Below are 21,212 nucleotides of genomic sequence, written 5' to 3'. Positions count from 1 at the left end.
AGCCTGAGTGGCCTCCGTTTCCCTTTCTGGGAAATGTGGGTAGTACTTCAGTCATCTTAGGTGGCTTGCAAGGACAAATCCACTAATCTTGGATGTGCTTTGAGATCCTTAGACAGCAGAACCCCTTGAGCTACAATTTCCAACACGCTAATATGGTAAATTCTGACATGAAAGGATGTGAAACCAACAGAGATTGGGGTTAGAAAATAATTAGCTACTTCAACAGGCACATTCATTTCAGCTGGTTTCACCTGCGTATTGATATGTCTGATCCTTTCCTAACATGCCTTTCTGTAGCTGTCACAACTTGATACCGCGGGCTTTGTTCCCTCCGAGGGGTGGAGGGCCTCTCTGATAAGATTGCCTTGGCTAGCTTCATCTTGGCCAAAGTCTCCTGTTGTACGGGACCAACGTTTAAATGTATGGAGCCGCCTCCAGAAGTGTGTTGTTCTTGGATAAAAAGGATCCGAAGGTTAAACGTTAAGGGAATTAATTGAGGCATAGAGCCTACCAAGAAGGAGCAGTTTTCTCTTTAAAAGTATATCTTGGATAGGGAAGAGCTGGGAGCCAAATTCGATCTCCATTGCTCCTGGGTGGCTTTAGCATCCTTAATGTTATCTTGTTACAATCGGATCTGTGAAATGAGAGCTCCAATAACAGGAACGCAGCAGCACCATTGTCGCTAGCTACGCATGGCTCCTACCCTGGCAGCCTGGCTCACTTTGCTTAAAACCAGCTGTAGGAAAATCTGGAGAATGTACCCGAATGTTACCTCACTGAGGGCCACATCGCCAGCAGCATCTAGGAGCATAAAGTTCTTTATAACGGAGAGACCAGGACAGGTGCAGTTGTGTGGCCTGTGGAGACTCTAGATCCCAGCATGTATCAATGTGGGACTTTTGCATGCTGGGGCTGTTAGCTTCCATGATCCCAGACACTCTGTTAGTTCTAGCTATCTGACCATTAATCTTCCTCTCCCAGATGCCCCCTCTAGGACATACACAGGAGGAAATCGGGGAGGAACCGTAAGCCCCTGGGCACCTCCCAACTCAGTGTCACGAATATCACTATTATTTATTTGTATTGTTGTAGCACCTAGGAACCCCAGACGTGGCATTGTGCTAGGGGCTGCACAAACACAGACACGTCCCTGCCCCCAGAGAGCTTCCGATCTCAGCATGAGACGAGATCACAGATGGGTACAGACAGGGGAGTACAAGGCATCAGCGAGACCGTGTGGTCGGCATGGCAGGCCGTGGCCTCAGCGCACCAGCGGCATAGCTGTGGTCAATGTAACATCAGGCCTGTGCCGTTCACTCCCCTCTTCTGGAGCTTGTGGAAGGTGTTCGGGCCAGTCCCACGCCTGCTCCTGGATGGGCCCCACTCTGCAGCTCAATGCCGTGCCATTGACCATTGCTCTGTGCGGGGCCTCCTAACCGAGCCAGGCTGAGCTCAGGGAGTGGCGAGGGATGCAGGGGGCTTGGATGTGGAGCTGCTGCTCAACGGCTGGGGCTCCCCAGGCTCCTCTCAGTTCAAACTCTCTCTGTTTTCTCCCTGCAGGATCCCCCTCCATGCCTCAAGATGCTGTGCCTGGACCGCCGGGCTCTCTTCTTTCCTACCCTCCTCTCCCTCCTTTTCACTCCCTCCTCTGGATTTTTTGGCTGGCTGAGGCAGGGAGCAGCTCCAGAAAGAGACCCCGTCCCCCCGACACCAGCGCCAGACTTGAGGAGTCTCCCTAATGCTCCCTTTGAGATGACGACGGGGGATGAGCGATTCCTGGCTGAGGCCAGGCACCTGGATCTGTCTCCACTGGACTCTTGTCACCACAAGGTGTCAGTTCTCTCTTTGTTGCAGTAGGGCACTAAATGGGCTGGGGCTGTACAGACAGGGAGGAGGGAATGGTCCGTGCCCCAAAGCACTTGCCATCCAAGGTCCAGATCCTGCAAGCACTTCTGCATGCGCTTCCCTGTGTGCAGGAGCCGTGCATTGCACTCAATGGGATTGTTCCCTGTGCACGGATGTTTCATGTTTGCATAATCAGGCCCTAAACAGAGCTGCAGTGAAAGGGAGTGGGGGAGGGGGACAACAACCAAGCAACGGTGCTCAGGCTGCTGGTGTCACTGTTCCATGTGGCCACAAATTGCCCTGTGTCCGTATGAGCTCTCCTCATCTGCCCTGCTCCTCGTTAGCTGGCTCGTTTCCTGTAAAGGGGGTCTTGTGGGGGGGCCTCGAAGGTGAAGAGGGTCACCCTGTTTGTCCGCTTTGTCACCCAACCTCTCCAGATGTTCTTCCAGCCCACCCCCTACCCCCGGAACGCTCCCCAACCCTGGAGCGGGTCCACGCAGCCTCTGCATGTTCACATCCCTCCTCCCCGCCAGGAGGCCTGAGGGAAACGAGCCACATTTATTTGTATATTAAGACGATGCCGTCTTCCTCCCCCTGCTGTGCAGCTGTTCCCGGGCAAAGCCCTTGCTGATGGCCTGGGGGTGCCAGCGGGGCACATGGTGCGGGCTCCTTGGTCAGTCTGCTTCTCTGAAGGCTTTTAGGCTCTTCTGCATTTGCAGAGCAGCTAAAGTGGGTAGGGGCAGCTGGCCTGGCGGGAGGGGAAACAGCTGCTCTCAGACGGGGAGAGGAGCCGCCCACTGCGGGGGGGAGGAGGGGACTGAGCAGGGAAGAGGCATTGGGGTAACATCTCCAGGGGAGCAGAGGCAGAAGGTCACCAGCAGGCTTGACTGCGCTTTCCCAGGGAGGGGCTGTGTGAGGACGGGCTGTGTGAGGAGGGGCTCCCCTTGTGTTGTGGGGTGTCTAGCATGCTTCTGGGTGCTGCCGAACTAATCAAGGGGTATGGAGGATAGCGGGGGGGGGGGCGAACCCCAGGAACTGAGCTCTCCTCATTGAGTCACTGCCCAGCATTAATGATTCTCCTGTCGTGGGGCAGCGGGTGAGGATTTAAAATGCAAGTCTAGGGGCAGAGGCCACATGTGGCTTGCAGATGAGGAGTTACCTTCTCTTGCACCTGGGAGGGGTTGGGGGGAGTGGGAGGCACCAGCTTGCTGAAACCACAAGCCCTAACGAGCGCCTTCCCCTCTGTGTTGCTGCTGGCAGGTTATTGCCCAGATCCACTCCTCCTGTACGGACCTGACGGAAGAGGAACTGGCCAAGCTGGGGGTGTCCCTGTTTAACTGCCAAGCGAGCGTGGAAGGGCGCAGGACCTATCCCTGCACTGCAGACATGGTAAGACGGCGAGGGGCGGCTCTGAATTCACACCCTCCCATGCTGGCTGGGGAGAGGGCTGCAGGCGGTGCAGGCACCCTGAGATTCTCCTCACGCGGGCCTGGGGAGTGAAGGAAGCCATGGAGCAGGGACTCCTGGGCAAGGCGACCGTGTCGCACCAGAGTGGCCCCGCCAGGAATGGGACTCGCATCACCCTAGGCCTGCAAATAGACATCGCGTGGTGGGAACGACCTTCAGCCATCCCTCACCTTAGCCAAGTTTCCATGGGGATGAAAGGAGAGGCCTCCATATCCTCTTGCTGACGTCTTTCGCCCCACAGCCACCCTTCTCCCCCATCCATCTTCTTCCCTCCCCCCCACAAACATCTTCTCCCCCTGCACAGATGGAGCTATTGAAATGGGCTGGGGGTGCTGATCCCCGGGATGGCTGCACAGCTAGCTTGGTTCATGTTCCCGACTGGCTCATTGCACGTAGCCGGGATATCGGGACAGCGAGGCCAAGAGCATTTCAATGATAGAACCTCTTGGGTGTGAGAGATGAAGACCCGTTAGGTGGACTGGTCCATCTCGCACCCAGTGCAGGACTGGTTCCTATGATTGATCTTGGAGCATTTTGTGCCATCAGCCTCTTCAGTGTCCCAAAATGGTCTCCTGCCAGTTGCCTTGGGTTCCACAGCCCTGGAGAGTTCGCGACGCAGCATCACCCTATGTGTTCCCCCTCCTTATCTCATCCCGTCCTCCGTCTCACACGTGGGTATTGCCCTGTGTAATTCCTCTCCCTCTGTGGTGCTCACCTTTCAAATGTGAGGCGCATCGTCTGCCTAGCTCGCTATCAGTTAGCTACATAGCTCTGCATACTTATTTATTCCAGCCTTTCCCTCCAGCCCTTGATCACGTCTGTTGCTTTTTTCCCCAACTCCCTCCAGTGTCAGTCTCTTTCAGTCCCATGGTGTCCAGGACCGAGCACAAAATCCCAGGTGCGCCCACGCCAGGGCTGTGTCAATCCATTTGTGATGAGCAGCTCCTGCATAGCACTCTTCAGCTGTAGGGTTCTAAGTGTTCTGCAAAGGTGAGTCAGTGCAACTCGCTCTCTTTTAAAAAGAGGAAACTGAGGCACGCCGGGATGTGACTTGCGTACAGTGGTGAAGCCAAGAATAGACCTCGGGTCTCCTGATTCCCAGTCCGATGCCTTGTATAGTGGGCCATGCTGCCTAAGATCTAGCATCTATCTGCCCTTGAGATCTGCCCATGGTAGGGTACTTTGGTCTAACACGGTAGTGCTTCAGCTGGGTGAGAATAGGTCAGTCTTGCTTGTGAGGATAATTCACCCAGCTTGGTCCTATGTTTGAGTCCTAAACTGTCCATAGCTGTAGAAGCTATTATCTTGTGGGGACCCAGGACAGCTTTGCCGTATCACGACCTGCTTCTCATACTGTAGTTTCCTAGATTAAAGCCAAAAGGGACCATTCGCTCATCCAGCCGACTTTCTGCATGTCACAGCACGTCGAACTACACCCACTTACACTTGTATCGAGGCCAGCAGCATGGGTGTGGCTAAAGCATCTCTTCCACAAAGGTAGCCGGTCAGGATCCGAAGACACCAAGAGATGGAGGATCCGACACATCTCTGGGGAGCTTGTTCCCGATAGTTAATCACCCTCACCGTTAAAAATGGGTCTTCTTTCCAACTGGACTTGGTCTGGCTTCAGCTCCCAGCCTTCCGTTCTTGTTCTGCCTTTCTCTGCTGGATTATAAAACCCTGTGAAGTTACTGATACGCCATGATCAGGTCACCTCTTGCTTTCTCTGGAGTACTGCCATGCAGTTCCTGGGCTAGAAGGGATGAGGGGCATTGGGAAGGGACCTCTCCTGTGGCTTTATTGAACCTAGTCCTGCTTGGCTGTCTTTCTAACCAGCCCCTCGCGGAATGCACCGCCAACATGGACCCCGACACCTGGAACGCCTACCACATCGTCAGCAACCGGGCCCGCGCCGTCTGCTACTCCACCCGCCAGATGCAGTTCAAGCGCCGGACAGAGCACACGGTCAACACCCTGGTCTCCGCCGCCATGAGTCAGCTGGAGGCCATGAGGCTTCTGAAGGTGGGTCGTGGCGGGTGGGCGGCTCCAAAGAGGTCTGAACCAATGAACAAAGGGCGGAGTGAATGTAGGGCACAGCCACCATGGCCTTTGATACAGAGGTGGAGATGACCGATCCCAGCGTGCAATGCTCCACTGTTAAGCATGGCATGCTGGGACTTGTAGTCTCTCTTAGTCCTCAGCATGCACCACTGCAGTCTCTGCATCGCTACTGGCACCTCGCTGATCGAGTCAGTGTCTCGCTAACAGGACGGCCAGGAGGAACTGAAAGAGCTGACAGCGGAGTCCCTGCACAAGGTGGTGAGCAGCCAGCATGAGCTGCTGCTCCAGCAGGAGAAGCTGCAGGGCAGCCAGGAGCAGATGGAGTCCTCCATCCACAGCAACCTGGAGCAGCTGACTCAGGAGAAGGCCTTGATTGCCAGCGGGCAGCAGCAGGTGGCTCAGCTCATTGAGGGCATCACCAAGAGGATGGGTGAGAACAGGGAGACAAGGGCATGGAGCGTCCCCCGGCTCCCTAGAGCAGGGGTTCTCCGGAGGTTGCAAACAGCTGTCGAGGGGAGGAGGGGCTTGACTTCCCATCTTGCTAAATGGGGCGGGGGGGTTCCCAGTTACACGGGAGGGTGGTTCTGATGGGGGGGGAAGGGTCATGAGACTGGAAAAAGCAGGTCAAGAGAGTGTGGTTCTGGGGGAAAAGGGTGCGAGGAAGAAGGTCAAGGGAGATTCTGGGGGGTGTGTGTGGGGGGGTCACAAAATGGCAAATGAAATTTAATGTGGATAAATGTAAAGTAATGCACATGGGGGGGGGGAGAGAAATAACCCCAACTATACATGGGGCTAAATTAGCCCCAACTAATCAGGAAAGAGATCTTGGAGTCATAAATTCATGGAGGTTAAGTCCATTAATGGCTCTGAGCCAGGATGGGTAAGGAATGGTGTCCCTAGCCTCTGTTTGTCAGAGGATGGAGATGGATGGCAGGAGAGAGATCACTTGATCATTACCTGTTAGGTTCACTCCCTCTGGGACACCTGGCATTGGTCACTGTCGGTAGACAGGATACTGGCTGGCTGGACCTGTAGTCTGACCCAGTACGGCTGCTCTTATGTTAAGAGGGTGATTCTAGGGGGGGGGGACCTGGGATAGAAAAGGGGAGTCACAGGAGTATGGTTGTGGAAGGACACGGTAGGGAAAGGGATGGACAAATTCAGGAGCCATTGCCCTAGAGTGTCTAATGCTCCTGCGGCAATGCTGGTGGCTGTTAGTTTCAAGGACCCAGGCCGGGCCCCACTGAGCCAGCTGTGGCTAAACCTGACTCGTGAGCCCCGGAGAAGAAATTTCCACCCTTGTTCCCAGTTGAGGGGATCCACCCCCTCCGTCTTTACATCTCCGCTTCCCTGAACTAGCCAGGAAGCTACAGCAAAGGACCAGGAGCCAGGAACAGACCCAGCGTCTGATCCCACCTGAGCCAGGGACCTCTGGGCAAGTCCAATTGCTGTATCTTGTGATGGCTCAGTCAGCCTGGCTGTACAATGGGGATGAGCAAGAACCTCCACAAGTCCTGGTTGCTCCAATGAGCCCAGCTCCCCTGCGGGAGAGCACAATGCTGTCTGGCAGTCTGACCCTCCAGCAGTCTCCGTGTGGCTCCCGCCTCTCCCTGCTGCCCTCCCCTTCTCTTGGTGCGTGTCGAGGTCTCATGTGGGCATTAGGTTTGGAAGGAGGCACTTTGGTTTGACTGGAAGAGCAAGGGACAGTGTGACCTCCTCTGCAGCATCGTTGCTCACCTAGGCTAAGAGGCTTTTACCATTGGTGGGTGAATAGATCACAGGGGTGCAAGACACTTAACATGGGGAGTGGCTTCATGGGAGCTTCTGCCAGGACCTGAGCTCTGTCCCATCTCCCCCGCAGAGAACGTGAGCAGCCACCTAGATGACCAGGACGTGGAGCTGCAGCAAGGACACAGAGCCATCCTCACCGACCTCACCCAGATGCAAAGGCGAGCCCAGGAGGTCTACTCCAAAATAGGTACCGTGACTGCTGCTGGCAGGGCAGGCGGCTCCCGGCTGGCCAGCGGGGGTGGGGCTGGTGTATTATTTAGCTGGAATACATGTGGCCCAGGGTCAAAGGTGTTAACGTGACCCAGGGTTAAACAAGGTTCGGGGTTTGGTACACAGAGACCTCAGCCTGCTTGGTCTCAGAGCAAACCCACCGGTAAGCATCCTTTTAACTAAGATCCATTGTTTTCGCTTCTTCTTTTTTTTTGTGTGAGTTACTAAGTCAGTTTTTCATTGTAACATCCCTTTCCCTTTATCTGGAGAGAGATTTTAGCAGGAAATCCCCTCCTTGTTGGACAGTCTCTTGGATAACCGTCCTTTCTGGGGAGACTGGGCTGGAGGTGACATGATAGCTGCTGTTAGTCTGATCCCATTTCCTAAAAGCCAAGACAATGCACACAAGGGTGAGAGAAAAGAGCAGCAACAATAGAAAATCCAGCTTCTGTCTCTGGGGTTAACTCTCGCTTGCAATCTCACTGCTGGAGAAATACAGGCCCAGCGCACAGTCTGATCAGCCACTCGGAGGCCAAGCTTGTACCCGCGTCGGGCTCTTCGGGGCACTGCTTTTAGCTGCCTCCTTCTGGTCACAGTCTCACAGCAGTGTTGCAAAATATCCAGTCTTGTCCATCTAAGCCAGACTCTTATTAGACACAAGGCAAAAGGAGCAGTGGGGTCAAAAAACTTAACTGGCTTCAAGGCTGAGCTTGATAAGTTTAAGGAGGGGATGATAGGACTGCCTGCATTGGCACATAGCCAGGGCTGTCCCTACCCATACTCAAAGTACGCAGCTGCGTAGGGCACCAGGAAATTTTGGGGGCACCACATTTCCTGGTGCCCTGCACAGCTGTGTGCTGCTCCAGCCCCTGCCCTGCCTCTTTTTCCCCCATGGTCCCCGCCCCTACTTGGCCCCAGCCCCACCCCGCCTCTTCCCGCCCCTGCTCCCCGGAGGACTGCTGCAGGGGTCGGGGCTGCACTCATTGCGTGGTAAGTGGAGCGACCCGGCCCCAGCCTGCTCCGCTCCCCTGGCTCCCAGCCGCGCCGCCGGGAGTGCTGGGGGACACTAGGTAGGGAGGGCTCCTGGATCTTCATTTTAAAAAAAAAAAAAAAAAAAAACAACCTTCCAGTTCATTAACCCTTTCCCAAATTCCTCAAACACTATAGCAGGGGTAGGCAACCTATGGCACGCGTGCCGAAGGCGGCACACAAGCTGATTTTCAGTGGCACTCACACTGCCCAGGTCCTGGCCACCGGTCCGGGGGGGCTCTGCATTTTAATTTAATTTTTAAATGAAGCTTCTTAAACATTTTTGAAACCTTATTTACTTTACGTACAACAATAGTTTAGTTTATATATTATAGACTTATAGAAAGAGACCTTCTAAAAACGTTAAAATGTATGACTGGCACGCGAACCCTTAAATCAGAGTGAATAAATGAAGACTCGGCACACCACTTCTGAAAGGTTGCCGACCCCTGCACTATACTATGCCCCTCGATACTGTTCCTATACCACACTTATTGCTGTAATAGCTGAGTGTTACTGGTAGCGCATTAAGCAACCTGACTAACAGCTGTCATGTGTTTTGGTGGTCTAGTCCCTGCAAATTCGCCCTGATCCAGCTTGAGACCAACACCTCCACAGCTGGCCCAGCTACTCGGGAGGAGGCTGGAACCACTGGTGAACTGTGTTCCCTTGTATCTCTCCGGAACCCACCCCGTATTCTCACTTCTACCCTCCCAGTTTCCTGGAGGTGCTGGCAGATCCGACCGACGCTGTCTCAATGTGGGATCTACCCTGTAATTGCAGTGACCTGGGCCTCAGCTAGGCTGTGCCTACGGTGAGGAGAGGCAGAAGCAAACCATACAATGGAGATCACCTTACATTTTAAAATCGATAAAGGAAATACCCAGACATTTGGCAGAAACAAGACTAGACTAGAGATAATAGACTATAAAGTAACATCCTAGACTCACTCAGCAAAATAATAAACTGTAAATTACTTCACAATACGACGCTTTTCAACACCAGGCTGTGTCACCCCTAGAGGGAATCAAAGCCCAGTTCCACCCCAGCCATCCCACCTTGGCGCGTCTCTGGCTTGCGATGCTCCAGCAGGTCTGCCCGCGATTGACAGTTCCTCCCCATTCTAAGCTGCTGCCCCGCAGCTCCAGCAGGGCTCCTATGCTGGCTCTGAATCCTCTCTGCCCCTCTCTGCCCAGAGGCCAACCTGGCGCTGTTCCTGGCCTATCAGAACCAGACAGCCCTGTACTACGACGAGCTGATGGGGAAGCTGTACAGGATGAACCAGAGCCTGGGCCTGGTGCTCTACGCCGTGGATCACATGCAGAGCAGCGTGGAGGGCCGGCTCCTGCACATCCAGAGATTCATTGGCTGGGCAGGTGACTTGGGGGTGGGGGCAACGTGCATCTCAGGGCAGCAAGGCGCTGAGCAGCCTCCTCCCACCCGAGTTCGCTGGGCTACACGCCGCTCGGTGGCTGTGCGCTGGGAACTGGCCAGCCAGCGGATTGGTTCTCTGCTTGCAGCACCGCTGGGGTGGGCTCCACAGCCCAGCTCTGAGTGCTGGGGAGGCAACTGCTCCCAGCGCCTAGCGGGAGGAGACTTGTGCTACCGAACAGCGACTCCCGGCTTCGAAGGGTGTCTGACCGCCCGCTGCTCAGCGGGATGGAGGTGGCCGGTGAATAAGGCAGCATACAGCCTTTCTCCTCCCTGCGCTCAGAGACCTGGATTGGAGCCCTGGGCTTGGTCTCCTGCTCTCCTCCCCAGCTGGGGCTGCACAGAGCCTCCAGGCCCTTGTCTGCTGTGCAGGGAGCATGGGGCGAGGGAGTTTCAGAGGTGTCATGGGGAAGGGTGGGAGAGACATTTGCAGGAGCAGACTCCCCTCTGTCCGATCGCAGGGCCTGAGCCGCTTGCCCCCTGGTGTGGGAGGGTCCCAGCCCGGAGAGGATACGACGGGAGTGGGTGTCAGAGGCTGGCGGGAGTAGCAATGGAATGAGCAAGCTGCTGCGTGGGCAGGTCCTGTGGCAGAGATGCCGCCTACCCCTCGTTAATTATCTTAGTGGTGACCTCCCCTCCCCCACAAACCCTGGGCGAAGCTGGGCAGTGTAGTGTCCCCCCTCCCCTCCCGGACTTGGGAACGTTGCAAGGAGGAGACGTCTCTCCCCAGGCCACGCCGCTGGCAGGAACCAGCCGGGAGTTAGCGCTGGTCTGAGCGTGGATCTGTCAGGAGGCAACGCACCCGCTGGCCCGTCTCCCTATCCCTCTCTCTGTCTCGCAGGAGTCAGCCTCGGCGCCGCCTGCACCTGCGTCCTGCACGCCGGCTACTTCCTGCTCTCGGCTCTGCTCATGACCTTCCTGCAGACCCCAGGCCTCCCCCGCGCTGTGCTCCTGGTCTTGGTCATCGCCAACGCGCTCTCCGAGCTCAACCACGCCGTCTCCCTGGGCTTCAAGTCCCTGACGCTTTTCCTGGTGCTCGTTGTCGCCGGTGAGTGCAGCCGGCTCCCCCTCTCTCCCTGCGCTGGCTTCTCTGTATCGCTGGAACCAGGACCCGACCTGGCACCGGTGGCCCACCCCCAGGCAGCCTCAGCAGGGAGGCCAAGGGCTGAATGGGCCCTGGAGACAGAGCCCCGCTCTGGAGTGGGCTCGCGAGGTGGGGACATGCCGGCGCAGAGTGTAGGGAGAGTTTGCCCTGCCATTGGCCACACTCGGGTAAACAGGCCTGAGTCGTCAGGCTGTCCATGAGCTAGACCATTGACCGCTCCTGCGGCCGCTGGTGCCGTCAATTTCAGCCACCCCCTGACCTTTAAAGCTTGCGTTGTCCAGCCACCGGAGGGGGACAAAGCCAGCCTGTCAGCTTGGGTCACGCTTGCCAGCTAATCTCCTCCTCCCACCAGCCTGTGCTAACTCCCACAGCCCCCTGCGGGGTAGAGCCACAGGGAGTCAGTGGTAGTGCCAGAATTAGCCCCCCGGTGCCCTGACCCCCGGCTCTGAGCAGGTAAGTTTTCCTCCAACAAAATATTGAATCCATAGGTCCGTCAGCCCGCTCCCCTGGCTCACCTTCTGTGCTAGCCGGACGCTGCTCTGAATTTGACCCCAGCTCCGGCTTTGCTCACGTTTTTGTAGGTAACTGGCTGCTGGCGAGCGTGTGCTGCTGCGCCCGGAGCGTGAGGGGCCGGAAGCCGCCTCTGGCGCTCTCGCTGACTCCCCAGAGGGCAGCGGGGGCCAGCAGCCCCGAAGCAGAGCTCAAGGATGATCCCCGCTGTCATATCACCTCCACCCCTGACAGGTAGGAGGAGGCAGGTGGGACCAGCACATGGGGACCTGGGGCTAACCAAGGTAAATCTGGAGCCCTGTAGGGGATACTGCAGGGGACAACAGGTTCATGGCCAGATGTGCCCATTTAACAGCCTTCCCTCCTTGGGTCTCTGCTAAGGTCACTTCAAACGCCCTCTGATCACACATTAGTGGAGGGTCCGGATTAGCACGTACAGTCGAGTTAGTTAGCAATGTGCTCTCGAAAGCCGGCCTTGTTTCAAGGCTGGTGTCAGGTGCCAGGAAGGGTTTGTGGCCCTGTTTTCACATGAGGCCCGGGGTTGTCCGTTGACTCAGGTTACAGCTAATCCCAGGGGAAGAGGCTGGTAGTGAGAGTGCCTGGTATTTATATAGCATCTCACCCTCCACTCTCCCTGCCCGCCGTGGGGGTCTGTGTGCAGTGGGGTGGGGGCATCCAAACCATACCCGGCTTGATGTGGGTCGGTGTGTTCTGTGTCGGGATTTACACCACATCCTCTGGCTGTTCAGATGGGGAAACCGAGGCACAGGTCGTGCAGTGACTCCGTGGCAGAGCCGAGAATGGAACCCAGGAGTTCCCTGCAGCAGGAGCACCCAGGCCTGTAAGGTGCAGAGTCCTTCTGTGTTAGACTGGGAAACTGCCCAGCAGCACCCCAGAGCCTCCAGCCCTGCGGGCTAACATGGTGCACAGAGGCTGGTTGCAGCCAGGCTTGTTTGCTTGCCGCCATGCTGCTGTCCGGCCTCCGGGGAGCACAAGTGCTGCTATAGTAGCCGGCACCAGCCCCAGCATCCTACCAGCAGGAAGGAGTGAACACCTGTCACCATGGTGGCTGCAGAAGGGGTGCGCTGGTGCCGAATAGCCTCTGGGTGGCAGCAGAGAGCTCCCCCTGCAGTACCCCTTGTGCATGGGGGTTCCCAGTTGGGTCCTAGGGCGACCCCAGGTTACGCCCATGTTTGGCTGCGTTAGCTGCATGTTACACCAGCTGTCCAGCACATGCCTTGGGTCCTACTTCTGCGTGCAGCTCAGGGTGTGGGTGCTGGTGTAAGAAGCCTGGTATGGTTTGGATGCCCCCACAGGTATCGAGGACCAAATCTTCCCGTGTGTGGCCAGGCCAGCTGGGATGCTTGTGCACATCTAGGTCTAGTGTGTCCTCTCCTTGGGGCGGTGCACTCCGGCTCTGGATCTCACTCCCCCATTCTACACCCACTGGTCCGGCAGGATCAATCTCCCATGGAGGCGGGAGGCCCACCTCTACTCTTCCAGCTGTGCCCTGAAGGGGCTGAGGATTGGGCATGTGTCTGGGGCAAGTCTGCTCTTCGTTGTTCTTGCTCCAGGTGCTGTCGCCTAATGCTCACGCGCCCAGGGACACCTCTTCTGAAACTTACAAACTGATGCACATAGACGATGACGAGGAGAACGAGAGAGATCATAGAAGATCAGGGTTGGAACAGACCTCAGGAGGTCATCTAGTCCAACCCCCTGCTCAAAGCAGGACCAATCCCCAACTAAATCAGATGCATGGTGCAGAAAGGGCTCAGGCCATCTGGTCTGTAGGGGACATGCGCCCCCGGCCAGGACCCCCTGCAGCTTCATGCTCTGAAGGGTGGGAATGGGGCAGGGGCTTAGCTGGGCAGGACTTGGGGTGAAACTTCGTCGGTGATGGAATCTTGTAACCTTGCATCCTTCCCCTGGCAGGGAGTGTGAAATCGGCCTCTTGCGGGAAGAGCTGAACAAGCTGGAGGAGATGAGCTACCTGCAGGGTAAGTGAGATGAGAGTTCAGGCTGGAGGGTATCTGGGGAACATGTTGCGGCGTGCCAGAGCGCTGCAGCAAACCCCGCTCCGCCTTGGGGGCACCCTGGGGATGCTGCGTCTGAAGAGAGCAGATCCCTGTCTTTGGCTGGCTGGGAGCTGGGGTGAACGCTACAGGGTACAAGCAGCGTGTCCAGGGCACTAGTATCTACCCGCCCTGTCGATGCAAGACCTGATCCCTATGGGAGAATCACCCCCACCTCCCCGGGGAGCTTGGACACCCAGTCTGTAGAGGGACCTGCACTCAGCCTGAATACCTTAAATAATAACAATGACAATGAATGCCTGTTTCTTACCTAGCGCATTTCCGCCGTAGATCTCCAAGCGCTTCACAAACTCTAAACGAATCTAGCCTCACGCCTGCGTGGCAGGGAAGCATTGTTATCCCCATTGTACAGATGGGAAACTGAGGCACAGGAGGCTTAAGTGACTTGCTGAAGGAAGCTCACAGCAGAGCTGGGGCCTGAACGCCGGCCTCCCATGTCCTAAGCCGGTGCCCTAACCACTGGACCTTCCTTCCCCCTCCTTGGCTTAGGCAGCTGGGATGCTTAAAGCTCCCTTAGTGAGACTTCTCTCTGCTGCTCATCAAAGCATGTCGGCTCTGCAGTATCCAGAGGCCACAGCACCTGCAGCTGAGCCGCGGTGGGGACGTGGCATGAACTCTAGGGCTGGGGATGGCATCGGGGGTGTGCCAGGCCCGTGTGGCTGGAGAGCTGTATGCACAGGGGCTGTGCTGTAGCAGATGGGCTGGGGTAGGGAGGCTTAAAGCCATAGGCGCGCTCCTGGGGCTCCAGCGTTGAATGACTCAGCCTGTCTGTGGGCGCAGGAGCCGGGTACTGGAGGGAACTGGTCAGGCGGCCCAGTGTATTCCCTGTGCTAGCCATTAATGTGTTGCAGACGACTCCTGCCTGGGGAGGGCGCCCCTGCTGACGGGAAACCCCTTTCGGAATGGGGGCGTGCCGCTGCCCCCTACAGGCTGGAAGGCACAGCAGAGATCCGCTGCTGTGCTGGCTCCCTCCGTCCCCATCGGGAACTTGCGCCGTGTCAGTCTGAGCCGCACCACCAGGCACGAGGTGTTGGAGAGGCAGGTACGTGGTGGGAAGTTGGCACGGCTGCCATGGGCAAGTGTGCAGGGGCAGGGCTGGCACTGCCCATTGTGGGGCACTGGGAGAGGCAGGCAGGAGAGTGGGGGTGGGACCGGGGCTGCCCCACGTGGGGCTCGGGGAGAGGTGGGTAGGAGTGTGGGGACAGGGCCGGCGCTGCCCACCGTGGGGCTCGGGAAGAGGCGGGCAGGAGTGTGTGTGGGGGGGGGAGATTCAGCAACAGGTGGGCCCTGGCATTGGGCCTGCAGCTGATCCTGGTTCTCTCACTGCCGGGGAGCTTGTCTTCCTCCTCCTCAGTGCCACACGTGACTCCCTCTTTCCCGAACAGGCCACACTGGAGAGGCGCCACCTGGGCCCCGCGTTCGAGCCCTTTTCTGACTTCAGGTCCTGTAGCCTGGACCAGTCCATGGCTAGCGACATGTGAGTATAGAGCGCTGCTCCCCTCTCTGAACAGGCTGCGCCGGATTCCTTCTGCGCAATGCTTCACTGATCCCTGCTGGCTCGGTGCTGGCATCCCCAAGGGACGCTTTTGGGCTGGGTTATTCCTGCTAGTAACCGGCCCTGCCTCTAAGACAAGGGGTGACTGATGTCTAGGGCGAGGGTGGCCTGACCTACATGATGGGGGGAGGAGGAGAGGAATGCTGCGGACACGTTCTGGGCGACAGTTGTCCCATGGCTCCTGGTTTTACTCCTGGGGGAATTCTGTACCGAAAAATTAAAAATTCTGCACACAATATTTTAAAATTCTGCATATTTTTTGTCAAAATTACACAATATAATAGTTTTATTTAAACTACAATACAATGAATGGAGAGTGGGAGTGGGGAGCACTGGAGGAAATCACCAACCCCCCTCTGTTTAATAGTAACGTAGCTAATGTTGACCCTTTACTTCTAGTTATTAGTCGACAAATATATGCAGCCATATGCTCAGGGTTGCATCATAGGCAACTGAAGAGAAATCAAGGGCTGGGGACTCAAACTCACAATTTATACTGGCTACTGACCATCTCCAGAGAGGTCAGTAGCAAACAGTTCATGGAGCACATTTTGATAGGAAATTTTTTCAGTCCAAGAATTTAGACCAGTTCTAATCACTAAAGCTCCATAAGCAATTATAAGGCCATGCTGTCCTCTACACCACTCTGGCAATGCAAAGGAGCCTTAAAATTGTTGTACCTGTTTTTATACTCCTGGGGAAATTCACTAAGAACAACGGGAACAATTCACTAAGCAGACAGGCTGCTACATTTTGCTCTGGCTGAGGGAACAGAGCCTGCCCTATGCCTATCTCTTCAGAAACACCCCAAAGCCCTGCCCCTCCACGCCAAGTGTGCCGTAATAGCGAGCGAGAGGGACAGAGTGTGTATGTGTCTGTCTCTCTCTCGTGTGCGCGCACACACACAACTGTCCAGCCCCCCCACCCTGTGGTGATTTACATCCCTACCAGCTGCTCTGGGTGCCCAAACCGACCTGCCTGCACTGCTGGGGAGGGGGCACATGACTGCTCTTGCAGCTTCCCTTTGTTTCATTGTCAGAAGCCATTTTTCTGCAGGGAAGCAAAGAAATCTGTAGGGGTCATGAATTCTGTACACGCGCAGTGACACACAATTCCCCCAGGAGTATGGTTTGCTTTCCAAGTGGCACAAGCTGGGCCACTCCCTCTAGGGACTAAATGCTCCATTATCTCTCCTAATCCCGAGGCCGTTGGCTTCTGATGCCCTGACTTTGCTAAGTGGTCCGTGGCTTTAGTGGCTAGAGGCAGACCAATGGCGAAGTACAAGGACACCGTGAGACTACATTGGCCAGCATGATGGGCGGTCGTCTCTACGCGCCAACTGCCTTGTTGTTGTCAAGTTTTCTGACGTCGCTGCAAAGGAGAGTTTTGACAGACGATAACAAGGTGGCTTTGTGGGTGCTTGCGGAAGCTCCTCCCAAGAGCAAGGGGCAACACGGGAGAAAGCACAAAGTTGTTGGTTTGAAAATCTAGCAAGAGGGTGATGGAGGCTGACGTTGGCATTTTGATACTGAATGAGATGATAGGGTGGGGATGGGCTGTGGAGGTGAAGACGAGCCGCTTAGGTTTGATACTATGGAGATGAGGGAGCCAGTGGAGGGATCCAAAGAGACCGGTGTTGTGGTCAAAGTGATGGGCTAGGAGAATGATCTTCACAGCAGCATTCTGCCTGGGTATGAGCAGGGCAAGACTGCATTCGTCAAGGCCGGAGAGAAGGATGCTGCAGTAATCGAGATGACAGCCTGGAGGACAGTTCTAGCTGTGTGGATGGATGGGAAAGGCTGGATCTTAGAGATGTTTTGCAGAAATAATTGACAAGATTTAGACACTGCCTGGATGCGAGGACCTAGAGAGAGGTCTGAGTTGAAGATGCTGCCCAGGTTACAGGCTTGAGTGATGGGCAGGATGGTGGGATTGTCCACAGTGATCAGGGAGGGCTTGGGGGGAGATTAAGAGCTCTGGTTTAGCACTATTGCACCTGAGTTGATGGCTAGACGTTTATCTGATTAGATATTGGGAAAAACTTTCCAACAGTGTAAGGGGAGTTCAGTGCTGGAATAGGCTTCCATGGGAGGTTGTGGAATCACCATCACTGGAAGTTTTTAAGAGCAGGTTGGACAAACACCTGTCAGGGATGGTCTCGGTTTACTTGATCCTGCCTCAGTGCAGGGAGCGGGACTCGAAGGCCCTTCCAGCCCAACCTTGCTATGATTCCATCCAGGAGCAGACTGTAATCTGGCCAGGTCTGGAGTGGAGGTAGATCTGTGAGTAACTAGCAGAAGAACGGTAGTTGAATTTGTGTTTGCAGATGAGATTAGCCGTTGACAGGGTGTACAGGGAGAAGAGAAGGGGACCACGGACAGAGCCCTGTGGAACCCCACAGGAAGTTGGAGCAGGATTTCTCTGAAAGACACGGAAGGAGCAATTGAGAGGTAGGAAGTCATGGAAGGACAAGATTTCAACAAGAGGATCATGGCGAAGGTGACTGGTGGGTCAAGGAGGATGAGGATGGAGTGCTGGTTCTGAGCTCAGGCTAGGAAGAGGTCAGGAGAGACTCTGGCGAGAGAAGTTTCAGTGGAGTGTAAGGGGCAGAAGCCAGATGTTTTTTTGGGGGGGGAGGGTAGGGTGGAATTGGAAGAGAGGAACCCCAGACAGCGATACTAGACAGTGCATTCAATGAGCTTAGAAACTAAAGGGAGATGGGGCTGTAGTTGGACAGGCAAGTGGGATGATTTTTTTTAATGGGAGAAGCTAGAGCATGTTTGTATTGTGAGGGGAAGAGCCGGAGGAGAGTGGGCGTGAGGGAGATCAGGAGATGGGATGAGGAGGAGAGCAGGACACTGCGTCCGACGGGGAAGAAGGCAGGAAGGTGTGGGAGGGAAGGGGAAGGAGAGGGGGAAGGTCGCATCCGTTTGTCAGTTTTCTCTTGGACGAATTTGGCGCAATCCTGGGCAGTGGGAGTGGCAGGGGAGGGAAGGTTTGAGTCAAAGGTGGTGAAATGCAGCTGGCATTGTGGGCGTGGGAGTCAGTGTAGTCAGAGAAGTGGAGGAGTCCGTCTACATGGATGGCAGAACCAAAGGAGGAGAGCATGAATCCGCAGTGGAGGAAGTCGTGGGATTTCCATCAGTCAGAGACGCTCTGCAGTCGATATTGGGAGTGAGCCAGGCCTGAGGGTTGGCAGGACAGACCTGGGGATAGGAGAGAGGAGGGAAGAGAATCATGGGTGGAGGAGAGTGGAGGCGTGGACAGAATCAGCTACTGCATGAATGTAAGAAAGGGAGGGGAGGGCTTAGAGCAGGTGAGATGTCATCAACACTGCAGGGCTGGAAGGCACAGAAAGGCCACGAGACAGGACGTGAGGGAGGGGGCTGATGGATGGTGCTGAGAGAGACCAGGTGATGCAGGAGCTCAGCTACAGAGAGATCCGAGAGAGCAGGTTGGTGAGAGAGATTAGAAAGACTAGATGAAGTTGGACTGGGATTTTTCAGCTTGGAAAAGAGACAACTAAGGCAGGTATCAGACAGTTTAATAAAATCATGACTGATGTAGAGAAAGTGACTAAGGAAGTGTTATTGACCCCTTCCCAATGAAATGAATAGGCAGCAGGTTTAAAACAAAGAAAAGGAAGTATTTCTTCACACAACACACAGTCAGCCTGTGGAACTCACTGCCTGGGGATGTTGTGAAGGCCAAAAGTATAACGGGGTTCAAAAAAGAACTAGATACGTTCATGGAGGATAGGTCCCTCAGTGGCTATTAGCCAAGATGGCCAGGGATGCAATCCCATGCTCTGGGTGTCCCTAAACCTCTGACTGGCAGAAGCTGGGAGTGGACCACTCGATTGCCCAGTTCTGTTCAGTCCCTCTGGGGCACCTGGCATTGGCCACAGTCAGACGACTGGATACAGGTTTAGACAGACCATTGGTCTGACCCAGTATGGCTGCTCTTACGTTAAGTGAACAGCCCGTGGGCAAGTGGGAGAGCTGAGGCAGGGCTGCAGGTGGAATGAAGAGATCAGGGCGAGGAAATGTGCATAAAGCGGGGTGTTGTCAGCATGGGAGCGAAAGGCCCAGAGGATGAGTGTGGGAGACTGAGGGGAGGAAGTGAGAGCGCCAGGGGTTGAAATCCAAGAGCAAGGCAGATGGGGAGGAGCTGGGGGGATGGTAGATGAGGACAAGGTGGAGTTAGGAGAGGGAGAGTTGGATGCAGGATTGCAGGGAGGGGCTGGAAGCATTGATTACTGGTAGCTGGCTTGGCTTAGGGTGGCTGTTTCGGCAGCTTAACTTGCTCTCCATTGGAACTACCAACAAACCCGGCCTGCTGCCCAGAGACACACACACACACACACACACCTCTGGGCTACCCCCTGCTGCTGGTGGTTGCCTGACCTGACCCCACACTTGATCCACAGGGCTCTAGACCTGCAGGTATAATCAGCCTGTCTCACCATCCTTTCAGGTCCACCTCTTCGATGTCTCCGCGACGCCTGTGCCAGGGCATTACCAAGGCCGGGCAGCCATGCAGGAAGAAGGCCGTTCCCGGACAGGAATTTTGCCACGTTCACGTATCTGGACAAGTCTCCTACACCAGCTGAGCCTTGGGGCTCTCCGTCTAACCTGGGCAGCCGCTAGGTTAGTCTGGACCTTGTGTGGTTGGCCAGGAACCTGTGAACTCCTGGAGTGCAGCTGGGGCCCCACCCCCACATCTCAGCAACAGCCATTCTGTGGCATTATTTTAAACACTGCCTTTGATTTTAATGTGTACGTTTGAATGGAGGGACTACGGCTGCTGAGGGCTGGCAGCTTTTCTAGGGTCTCGTGGGGCTTCTTTGAGGAAAGCCCCATTTTAAATAGACCACCCTGCTCTGTGAATGTTCCAGCCTGTCTCAAATGCTTCAGCTCCTGGCGAAAGTTGGGGATCCCATGAAAACTGCAGGAGATGAGGAGCCTCTACGTTCACACTGCCTCAGGAGCCAGTGGACTCTGTTTACAAGTCCAGCTGGCTTGTCTAGTGGCCACAGCTGCCCAGCTCCAGCTGGGTGGTTCTGGCCTGCTCCACCTCTGCCAGCCATTGGGACGCTCATCCGGGCTCAGCTGAGCTGGTAGAACAGACTCCGGCTCCCTCAGCACCATTAGGACAAACCTCTTGTCAGTAGAGATGCCTGGGGTAAGAAGGTGCCATGTTGGTAGCCAAGTTTTATATGAAAATCTGCTGTTTGCACATTGGTTTAATAAACAACATTTATCTACTGCTGGGATTTCTGTGTCTATCTCAAAAGAAACCTGAGAATTCCTGGGCTGTGGACAGGGGCTCCAACCTCTGGCTAAATGGGGATGGGGTTGTATTAATTTAGATGGAATAAAAGTGTTAAGACCTTGACTGTCCAACATTCAACAGTATTAACCAAGGTGTGGGGTTTGGTATAAATATATGGAGATACACCTATCTCATAGAACTGGAAGGGACCCTGAAAGGTTATTGAGTCCAGCCCCTGCCTTTACTAGCAGGACCAATTACTGATTTTGCCCCAGATCCCTAAGTGGCCCCCTCAAGGGCTGAACTCACAACCCTGGGTTTAGCAGGCCAGTGCTCAAACCACTGAGCTATCCCTCCCCCCTCTTGAAGCTATAGTTGTTTTTTCTCCTCTTCTGTCTGTCAGTGGTTAGCTTCCTCTTGACTATTTCTCTGCCCCCTCCCCCCCAAAGTATTTTCTTTTAAGGGCCCCAAAAGGGAGTGATGGGTGTAATAGCCCATCCCCTCATGATTTTGTTTGCCAATTAGGCCTATTTCCAACACAAATTTAGTCCATTGATTTTTGGCCACTGCACCTTGTTTATCTGCCATGATCTTAACACAGTCCTACAGTCACAGCAGTAGACACTACTGGTTTTAAATTAATTCCATGTCTCCTTAAATATTTTTTTCTCCAACAATTTATATGACAGGCCATTAGGACAATCCATGAACCTTTACCCACTGGGCCAGTTCTAAATTAAAGTAGGCCTGGCTAGACTTCATTTACTGCACCAGGGGGGTAGTAGGAAACCTGACCTGGGGGGGAGGGAAACTGAGGCTCGTGGCTGTTTCCTATCCC

At 55.1% G+C, this 21,212-nt stretch overlaps 1 protein-coding gene across 1 annotated transcript; it reads left to right on the top strand.

The window, feature by feature from the left end:
- Window positions 1-1,581: 1,581 nt before the first annotated feature.
- LOC135875210 (protein brambleberry-like) lies at window positions 1,582-19,712 on the top strand. Its single transcript, XM_065400202.1, has 12 exons — window positions 1,582-1,830; window positions 3,106-3,234; window positions 5,149-5,334; window positions 5,581-5,803; window positions 7,235-7,351; window positions 9,600-9,779; window positions 10,676-10,882; window positions 11,521-11,683; window positions 13,385-13,449; window positions 14,397-14,587; window positions 14,931-15,022; window positions 19,577-19,712. The coding sequence occupies exons 1-12, from the start codon at window positions 1,582-1,584 to the stop codon at window positions 19,710-19,712; spliced, it is 1,938 nt and encodes a 645-aa protein (XP_065256274.1).
- Window positions 19,713-21,212: the final 1,500 nt, after the last annotated feature.

This window comes from Emys orbicularis, chromosome 2 (assembly GCF_028017835.1).
Source record: "Emys orbicularis isolate rEmyOrb1 chromosome 2, rEmyOrb1.hap1, whole genome shotgun sequence".
Lineage (NCBI taxonomy): Eukaryota > Metazoa > Chordata > Testudines > Emydidae > Emys > Emys orbicularis.
Note: the sequence above shows the minus strand (reverse complement) of the source record. Positions and strands in the feature narration are given on the sequence as shown.